At 44.8% G+C, this 9,993-nt stretch overlaps 1 protein-coding gene across 1 annotated transcript; it reads right to left on the reverse strand.

Annotated features, from left to right (window-relative positions):
- Positions 1 to 441: 441 nt before the first annotated feature.
- L3040_002899 (uncharacterized protein) lies at positions 442 to 1,459 on the reverse strand (the record flags this gene model as incomplete). Its single annotated transcript, XM_066154244.1, has 4 exons — positions 442 to 672; positions 910 to 961; positions 1,019 to 1,257; positions 1,310 to 1,459. 4 exons carry the CDS (start codon positions 1,457 to 1,459, stop codon positions 442 to 444), a joined length of 672 nt encoding a protein of 223 aa, XP_066012228.1.
- Positions 1,460 to 9,993: the final 8,534 nt, after the last annotated feature.

The raw sequence follows: 9,993 nt of genomic DNA on the forward strand, positions 1-9,993 counted from the left end.
AATATGGCTGCCCCTTGCTTACGTTCGCCCAACAAACTTGGATTTCTCTGAAGGGCTGTCGATTGCGGCGAGTGCCGCGGTGCCGTATCGGCGTGCTTAACATGTAAAGTTGTTTTGAGCATCCTAGCCAGTAGCAATGCTCGAGCCTCCTACAAACGAAGAGGATGAGCTGGTAGTGTTGTCCACGTGATAGTCCGATGTCGCCATTAGCGTGTCCCCTCCTTCGTCTATAGCAAAGAAGGCGCTGTCCATCAGAGTCTTTTCGTTGAGGTTCTTGCGCGTAGCCGTACTGCGCAGAGGTCTCGTAGCTTGCGTAAAGGACTAAGAAAAGGATTGTAAGAAGACGGCCTAAAAGGAGGTCGCTCGCTCGTGCTCTTGCACCGCAAGGGCGCGTCTTTTTCGAAAGGGAGCCGCGTTGACACCGGTGGCAAAAGTCTTTGGTTAAGAAGCCGAGGTCGGTTCGTTCTCCTCCGTCACAAGAGCAATGGCAATAGCGTAAGCCTGAGCTCCTAGTCGTCGGACGGCGCCCAGCTCCTTCTTAGTGAAAGTGATCACCTTGCCGTTAACTCGCTTAGGAGCCGCAAGGCAGTTCTTGTGACTAGCCTCGTACGAGCCGTAGCAGTTTGCACAGCGAGAAGGTGCCGTACAGTCTTTGCCGTCGGGCCCGTCGTGCTGGTCTCTTCGCTCGCCGCAGTAAGAGCAGCGTGCGTGCCGAGTGCACCTGGCCGGGTTACACCAGCCGAAGCAGCCAAGGTCGTGCCTCTTGATAGGTTGCTTCTTGTCGACCAACCGGGAATAGCTGCTGCAGCCGAACAACCTAAAGCTGCGGACCTCCTCTAAGAAAAAGACCATCCAGCAGGTCAAGCCGGTCGCCGGGTCGGCTCCGTGCTAAGAGATGCGGACGCTCACCGAAGCTCTCTCGGCCTGGGCCAAGATCTCCTCGTCGATATGCTCCGCCGTCCTGAAAATCTCACCGAAGAGGCCCCTGATTTCGGCAAAGACCCCTTAAACAGCGTACGTATACCATTTGACCGGGATAGTCGCTCCCGTGGCCCCAAGAACCTCTTGGTACACCTTTTTAGCCTCGTCTGTGATAAAGAGGTCTCTCGCTTTGAGGTTGATCGAGGTGAGTGCCCAACCCGTGCGAGTAGCCTCAAGACGAAAGATGATGGTTATATCGACGCCGTCCAGTTTGTCGGCAATAGCCTTGCGAGCGGCGTAGCTGTCGGGACGAGCTAGGAGTGCGGCGGAAGGTACCTGAATCAAGACTCGCTTGTCTTGGCGTGTCTTAGGTTGTTCGCTAAAGGACTTGCGAGTGGCCTGAGAGCTCGTAGGCTTGCGGGTCCCTGCAGGTCCTATTCTTATAACGGAAGAGGATCGAGACAGCTTGGCGATTGCCGACTGAGCGGCAGCCCTTAAGTTTTTCAAGGTCTTCGAGGGCCCCGCGGAATCTGCCCATAAGACAGACTTAGAAAGGGCCGTTTGCTCGTTGCTGTGAAGAGCGGTCGAAAGAAGAGAGGGAGTGGCTGCCCCGGTGGTTGCGTGTGAATGAGTACGCATAAACGTAAAGAGACTCTTAAAAAACTCTTGCGCATAGTGTCGAGATTCGGGGTCAAGTTGGTCGTCCACAATCCAGTCCGAAGCGGAAGCGTATTGCTGCCAGACACGTCGTTTGATAGCAGCCGCGCGGTCGATGTCGTCGAAGTAGCTCTCGATAGCCTTCGTCGCCGTATTAATAGTCGGTGCTCCTCGTCCTAATACGAAAAGAAAAGGCTGCAAATTGATAGCAGCGTTCCCTCTTCTCTTCTTAGAGTGCTAGGTAAAGTTGGACGGCGATGCAGCGTCTTAAGGCCGTGTATAATCGGCGTTGTTAGTATTGTTGTTGTCCGCGAAGGACCGAGATAGAGTAACGAGAACCATTTCTCGAGCTGTGCGGCGAGCGCAACGAGCTATTGATCTGGTTCCAGCGGATTCCTAAGGAAACCGTATTCCAGGAATCGAATGCAATGAAAATCAAGTCGTTGTGAGCAAGTTGAAAATTTCGTGTAAAGTGTGCGGCGGTGCTAAGGGTCAGTTTAATGCCGAGGATTTTATTGAATTCTTTCTAGAACTCAGACCAGTATTGAAGTCTTCTATCAGAAGTCAGCGTTAGAAGAGCTTTAAAATACTTATAAATATAGTAGATATAGAGCTTAGCGAAGCCTCTAGCGTCGATGGACTTATGACAAGGGATCGAGATTGCTTGCTTAAAGAAGCGGTCGATTATTACAAAGACGTTGTTGTAGCTGTGTTTGTCTTTATTAAAGCTACAAAAATCCATAATGACGTGCTCTTAAGAGCGCGAAAAGATCGAGAGAGGTTGGAACAAGCTAGGTTTCTTATCGCGAAGCATTAAAGCTCGTTTGCAAGCGTAGCAGTTGCGGCAGTACTAGTTGACGAATCTGGCTATACCGTGCTAGTAGTACTGTGCTGCAAAGAGCTTGTAAGTTTTGCGAAAGCTGAAGTGTGCTGTAAATACTTGGTCGTGGACTTCTCGGACGAGTAACGAGCGTAAGTTTTAGACGTCGGGAACTAATAAGCGGCCGTCATAGAGCAGCAAGTCGCTTTCTATAGTGAGTTTAGCCCGTGAACCGTGGTTTACGAATGAAGACTTAGCTTTGAAAGCTTGAATTCGAAGTGCTATGAAACTAAAAGCGGTCCGATTGGCTTTTAAGACTTGGTTAATAACTCGGAATGTCGATGAGAGCTCCGCGATCTCTTCGATAGTGACGGCGGTCTCCGAGAGCGTAAGTTAGCGTAGCTCTTCGGTCAAGAGTCGTAAATCAACGTTATCGGCGCAGAGCAGCGTTTGCAAGCGTTAAGTGCGCTTGAGGCTGTTTTAAGAAGAGAGCTCTTCGGTGCGACGTATCAGCGCGTCAGCCAAAAGGTTGTCTTTACTTGGTCTATACGTGATGATAAAGTTGTAATCGGAGAAGAGCTCTGCTTAACGTACTTGACGAGCGTTAAAGGTCTTGGAGGTCATGAAGTACTCTAAGGCCTTGTGGTCGGTGATTACCTAAACCTAATAAAAGGAGCCGGCGAGTTCGGCGCGGAAGTTATTAAAAGAGCGTATGATAGCCAGCATCTCTTTGTCGTAGACGACGTAATTGAGCTCAGCGAGAGCTATGGTTTTAAAGTAGTAAGCGACTAGTAGCTAATCGGAACCATGCTTTTAAAAGAAGACTGACGCGATTACGCCGTCGAAAGCGTTAATCTTTAGTATACAAAAAAGGTTTTGGTTATAGTGCTATAAGATTAGCGCAGTAGTCAAGGCGAGCTTCAAGAGGTCGAAGCTTCTTTAATACTAAGAATTGAATGAAAAAAGAACGTTAGCTTTAGTCAAGTGCATTAAAAGCTTCGCGATCACGCCGTAGTCTCGAATGAATCGGCGATAGAAGTTGCAAAATCCAAAGAAGCTTTGGACGCTTTTGACGGTCGTAAAAGGCGCCTAATGCTTTATTATCGACGTCTTGTCCGGATCTACCTTTAAGCTTTCGATAAAAATAATAAAGCTTAAGTATTTTACTTTAGTTGTGCTGAATTCGCATTTTTTGATGTTAGCCTAAAGGCCAGCGTCGTCGAGTCGTTAAAAGACTTAGCGAACGTGATAAGCGTGCTCCAAAGGGTCGGAAGAGTAGATCAAGATATCGTTTAAATATGCCGTGCAAAAGATGTCTAAGAAGTCGAAGAAGAGGTCATTTATATAGCGTTGGTAAGTGGCAAGTCTATTAGTCAGTCCGAATAAGAGAACCTTGCACTTGTAAGCACCGTAGCGTATCTTGAATATTATAAGCTCCTTTAAAGCTGAGTCTATCCGTATTCTGTGAAAGGCTTGCCGAATGTCGAGTTTCGTAAAGATTTTAGCTCTTGAAAGACGTGCGAGGGTCTTATCGATCAAAAAGAAAGGGTATCGATCTTTACGAGTAAAGTTGTTCAGCGCGCGGAAGTCAATACAAAAGCGGAAGGAACCGTCTTGCTTTTTAGCAAACAAGACTAGAGCTGCAAATAGCGCTGTTAAGAGTTCGATAAAACCTTTGTTAAGATTGTCGATAAAGTAGGCTTTAGTAAGCTCTAGCTCAAAGATCGACATCTTGTACAATAATGAGTACCGAAGCGCCTTCTCCCCCTTTTCGAAAAGCTCGATTTTATAATCGTAAGGCCTGTGTGGTGCTAGCACGTTGCTAGCGGCTTTAGAAAACACGTGTGCGTAATCGGAGTATTCGAGAAGGATGGGAAGGTCGTCAGTGAGCTTTGATAATTCCGCTGCAAAGTCAATAGCAGAGATAGAGCCGTTAGTAAAGCGTGTCAGCGATGCTTAGTAGTCAGCTTGAGTAGAAGCAATCGTTTAACGCTCGAAGATCAAGCAATCGAGCTCGTAAAAGGACGTAAAGAACAGTTCTACGTCTTTTTAGCGAGCGATCATATAGAAAGCGTGTCCGAAGACGCCGTTGATTTTGAGGTTTTTATTGATTTTGTGCTTGGATGTTTAACGGGAGCGTTTAACGAGTAAAAGAGGTTTTATAAAAGCGATATCGGTTGACACAAGCTTACGGTTCATTTAAGATATTGATTTAGCGTAGTCTTTGGAAAAGGTGTTTTTCGTAAAGCGAGGGAGTGACGGCTTTACGAGAAGGTGAATAGAAGAAGAGGGTTCAACGATCTTAAAAGAAGAAGCGGAAAGAGGACGATTCCGAAGAGAAGGAAGTGATTCAGCGACTATTGTTACTGCTTGATCCGCTCGTAAACTATAGTTCACAAGTGAATTAGCGTCGTAAGCTTTTTAAAAGCGGTTTAAAGCTCGATCACGCTTGTTAGCGTCGTGTTAATGACGAGCGTTTACTTTACGCTAATTAAAGTGTATAATCTCAATAGGTTTAGCGTAAGTGGCGGTCGGAAGGTTAGAACGAAGCTAATAAAGCTTGCGGCGAGCGCAGTCAAAGAGAATCTAGTGCTCAGCTAGCTATGCTCGTCCGAAGATCACGCTATGATTCTTAAAGTTAGTGATAAGAAAGGGAGTAAAAGATTAAACGCGCTTGTCAACCGTAAAGTTGAGAAGTGCAAAATATAAGATAATGGCTTCACGAGCTCTATTGTATGACTTAACAAAGAATAAGGCCGAGAAAGGTTGAATTAAAAGTTTAAGAAAGAAAAAAAGCGATTTGAGTAGCGCTAAGTTAATCAGCGCGTACTTATTAGCTCTTGAATCGAGCAAAGCAGATACCTTATACGAAAGGCCATTCTTAGTAAGGGTGACGGGTATAATCATAGCTTTGCTACCAAGAAGCTTCGTGAGGTCGAAGTATCGCATATTTCGAAGCTGGCTTAAGAAGGAGGCTTTGCTTAAGCCTCGACGTTTCCCTTATTATCGGGAGCGTCGGGGTCAGCAAAAGAGAGCTCCTAATGATCCTCAAGAGCGTCGGAGTAGGGCCTATCGTCCGAGTTATCCGAATAAGGGCCGTATTCGGGTCCAGCGCCGTATTCTATCTCGTTGACTGAGTAGTGGCGGAGGAGCTTCGGCGTATTCGGGTCCTTGCGAGACGATCCAAGGGTTTTGATTGCTGACTTAAGGGCGTTTCCGAGAGAAGAGAATTTGTTAGATCGATTAGATCGATCTGCACCAGCGCTAAAGCTGTTAAAGGTTTAGCGCTAAAGGGTAAGGAAAGAGACGAGGGCTGAGCTACCTTGGCGGTTCTCGTAATAAGTGATTTGCTTGACCGCTGCTCTTTAAGCCGAGCGGGATTCGGTACGAGCTTTATTGTAAGAGCTCTTCGCGAATTAAGTATTATACCTGGCTTGTGGAGCATCGTAAAGCCTTGCAGACGCGTATTGGCCAGCAGCTAATTGTTAGACGGCGGTTTAAAAGTCCTTGAAGGTTGTAATCTTAGCAAATTCCAAATAGAGCTGGTCGCGCAGCGTTTTAATGATCTTAGAACGCAAGGCTTTACGTAATCGGTCCTCGTCCTTGATTTCGGCGGTAGCGGCAAGCTCCGAGAAAACAAGGTAGAAGTCTTAAAATTGCTGGTTAAGCCTTATATAGAGTTTTTCGAACTCAATTAACGCTTTGGCCTTCTCAGCGAGGTCGTTCAAGAACTCGAAGGCGATCTAGACGAGTTCCGGGGCGATTACGAAGTTGCTACGATCTATGACTAAAGGGGCCAAGAACAAGTAGGCTGTTCTTTCGGTTTGGTCAAGGACGTAGTTCTTGCATTAGCGTTCTGTGAAGAAGTATTCTTCGAAAGCTTTTAAGTTGTCGAGGACGCGGGCTTGCTAGTAACGTGCTCGGTAGCTTACGCTGTCTAAGAGCTTCTGTTCAAGGTTAAGGATCCGCTCGATACGAGCGCGACCTTGAGAAGCTAAAGAAGAGGCTCTAAAAGTATTGAACCTAGCTAGAGTGCGAGAGTTGGTTAGCCTGTAAAGAGAAAGTGGTTCATCGTCGTCGGCGAAGAAGCGGCGAAGGTTAGCGGTTCCATAAGTAAAAGGAGTAGCTTGGAGGACCGAGGGCCTGTATAGCTCCTTGCCTTTGGAATTATCTTCGAAGGAAACTTGAGGAGGCTCTGACGAGCGTTCCGTAGTTGGCAGGACCGCTTAAAGCTGGTCCAGTTCTTTTCGAGCTCGACGGGCTTCTTTTTCAGCCCTTTCGGCGAGGGTTTTTTGTTCGCTAGCGCTTTTATCGAGCTCTTCGTTGCGGGTTTTCATGTCTGCGAAAAGCTTTTTGAGCTCAGCGGCCTCTCGTTAAGACTAGAAGAGAGCTTAGTGTTGGGCCAAAGCTTCCTCGAAGTTGGTAAGAGCCGAAGGATCATCTTTATCGTCTTGCTTACTAGTAGCTTCTTCTTGAGTAGAAGGAACTGCTAGTTGGGCCGTAGAAGAGGAAGAAGGAGCTGCTAGAGCAGCTTTAAAAGGTGTGCGAAGGATTTTGCCCGCGAGGCGAAGGTTGCTGTGTTGTGTGAGTGCTATCCTTTAAGTTGTACTTAGAATAGGCCTTCTCGTGACCGTTAAAGTCGTCTGAATGTTTTTTGACGTCCAACTACTAAAGAATTCTGAAGAAGAAGAATATTATTAAAGCCGTTCTCGGCGGAGTAAAGTAGTTGTTGATAATGTGACGACCTTAAGCGATTACTTAAAGGAACTCACGGGAGCGCGAAGTTCACATAAGAGCTTAAGAGAATCTTAAAGTAATGACTTAGAATCAACAATTACCGAGTGTAGAGGTCGAAGGTAGCTAAGGTCTATATACACGAAAGTAAAAGCGCCAAGGACTCGTGAACCATGGTTCATAAGTCAAAAGCGGGGAATAAGAGAATACGAAGAATACGAAAGGAAAAAGGAAGGAAGTAGCTTGGCGCATATGAAGTGCGTCCAGGAGACCTGGCGTGTCGTCACAGCCGGGACTATAAGCTCTTAGCTAAGCTACGAGCCGAAGGAATCATCAAGAGCCCCGGAGCACTATTTCAAGAGTCTAAAGCAAAGGAATTAGCTAGATTGATAGCTTAAAGCATCCTTTAAGTGATCCCGGGCATCGACCCACGCGCTAAGAGCGCCAAGATCTTCGGATCTAGGTTTGTTGATAAGATCAAAGGCAAAGGAACACTTACGCTATACGAAAAGTCTCGTATAGTGGTCTAAGCCTTCTAAGACAAAGGCAAAACGAAGGTACTCACCGAGTCACTTACGGTGCAGCGAGCGGGCCAAAGACTTTGTTATGCTTTAGCTCCCTCTTTGATAAAGGATTACAAGTGTCAGGTCTATAACAAGGATATCACTCAGGCTTACACTCAGTTAAGCACGAAGCTTATCCGAATAATCGTCGTGCGACTACTTAAAGAGATCACTTATCGATTCCCTTCCGGCACCTTGTTCCTTATAACTGGCCTTTTGTATAAGATCCCCGAAGCAAAAACGCATTAGTGTAAGCGTTTTTCAAGGCATTTCACGGACAACTTCGAGATGAGGCAATCGAGCTTTGATTCTTGCCTTTTTATATTAACCAACAAAGATCAGCTAAGAATAGCTGCTTTATAAACGGATGATGTTCTTATGGTTGTTAATCCAGCTATAAGAGCAAAAGAAGAGAAAGAGCTGGTCAAATCTAAGCTGAAGAGCAAGGAAATAGAGACTCTTACACACGCCGAGCTAATGATTTTCAATAGATGCAAGCTATCCTTGGATAAGAAAGGGTTCGGACTGTCAGTTGGGCAAAAAGGGCAAGGTGAAAGGCTTACAGTGATCAAGCTCGATTCAACTATACGGGCTAAAGAGTACTTGGAGCAACGTGCCCGAAGGGCGTATTTGGCTACCATTTGCTACTTAAAGGCATTTTACGCTTTATCGATAGCCGCTTAGCATCAGGAATCGAAGGACGAGGACTACAAAGCCCTTAATAAGGTGATCTAATAGCTGATCGATCACCTAACTCGAGGGATCTATTACGTGCCTTTAGACCTGAAGATTGCGAAGCTCTTTGTGTTCGTAGACGGAGCGTTTGCTAATAACGCTAACTTTAGCTCCTAGATCGGTTTCGTAGCTATCCTTGGCAATAAGGCTCACGTAAGTGAGAACGAGTTCACTTTGACGGGTAATATCTTACATTAGGTGTCATAGAAGTGCAAGAGGGTGATAAGAGCAGTATTAGCTTTTAAGCTATACGCGATATCTTTAAGTATCGATATAGCTATTGCTATATCGACTACCTTTGCTTAAATCACGGCTCAGCTAGGAATCTTTAACTTCTCCGTAGTCGTGTGCACTGACTCTTACTCGCTTTACGAATGTATAGTAAAACTAGGGACCATTAAAGAGAAGCGTCTAATAATCGATATTATAGCTATTCGAGAGTTATACGAAAGGCGAGAGCTCTTTAAGGTACGCTGGATCGGAGGCAAATCTAACCCTGCTGACGCTATGACCAAAATCGGGGCCAATATCTCTTTGCAAGAGCTAGTTTTGACTAATACTTTGAAGGTGCAAGTCGATGGATAAGTGGAAAGGCCGTTATAGAAGGAAGAAGGAGATTGTTTTTCCTTTATTTAATTACCTCTTTTTTTTTTTTCGGTCGATATAGTAGTTAGCAAAGCACTATTTGCTAAAGAGAAAGTTGCCGGTGTCGGTATATCCATATCGACCTTAGCTAGTAGTAGTAGTAGTAGTAGTAGTTGGGGAAGCTCACCCGTGAACCATGGTTCACGGGCCACTTGGCATGCCTCGCTTAGCATATCAGCAGTCAAGGGACCCCTAACTTGATAAGTAAATCTATTAGCTAGCTAGTGCACGTGATTCCTTCTAATCGTATAGAAGGAATCAGCTCCCTTGAGCCTTGGGGAGCAGACAGAATTCAGATACCTTATCAACCGAGTGTTTTGCAATTGCAAGTACTTTGACGACCGTTACGACCTTACGAATATATATTCCTAATCGCTTGGAAGCAATCCAACACTTTCCTTTTTATATTCTTTTATATTTTCTTACTTTTCTCGTTCTTTTTTTTTTTACTTATAAACCTTGTTTATAAGCCTTTAGCGCTCTTTAATAATAATAATAATAATAATAATAATAATAATAATAATAATAATAATAATAATAATAATAATAATATGATTCGCGAAAAGGTCCCGAGCCTTTTTGGTTGAAAGAGGGGTTTAATAAGGTCTTCTCCTTATAATAAATTATTAAATATAAGTAATTCGCAAAAGGGTCTGAGGTTTCCTTGGTAAAAAGGGGGGTTTAAGGAGGTCCATTTTTTATATTAAATTATTAAGTAAAAGTAATTCGCAAAAGGGTCTGAAGTTTCCTTAATAAAAAGGGGGGTTTAAGGGGGTCCCCCTCTTATATTAAATTATTAAGTATAAGTAATTCGCAAAAAGGTCTGAAGTCTTTACGATAAAAAAAAAGATTTCAAAAGGTCTCTTTTTATAATAAAATATTAAATCATTTCTCGTATAATAATACTTTTATATTTAT

The sequence above is a fragment of the Drepanopeziza brunnea genome, assembly GCF_022702325.1.
Source record: "Drepanopeziza brunnea f. sp. 'multigermtubi' strain 214-2 chromosome Unknown ctg4, whole genome shotgun sequence".
Lineage (NCBI taxonomy): Eukaryota > Fungi > Ascomycota > Leotiomycetes > Helotiales > Drepanopezizaceae > Drepanopeziza > Drepanopeziza brunnea.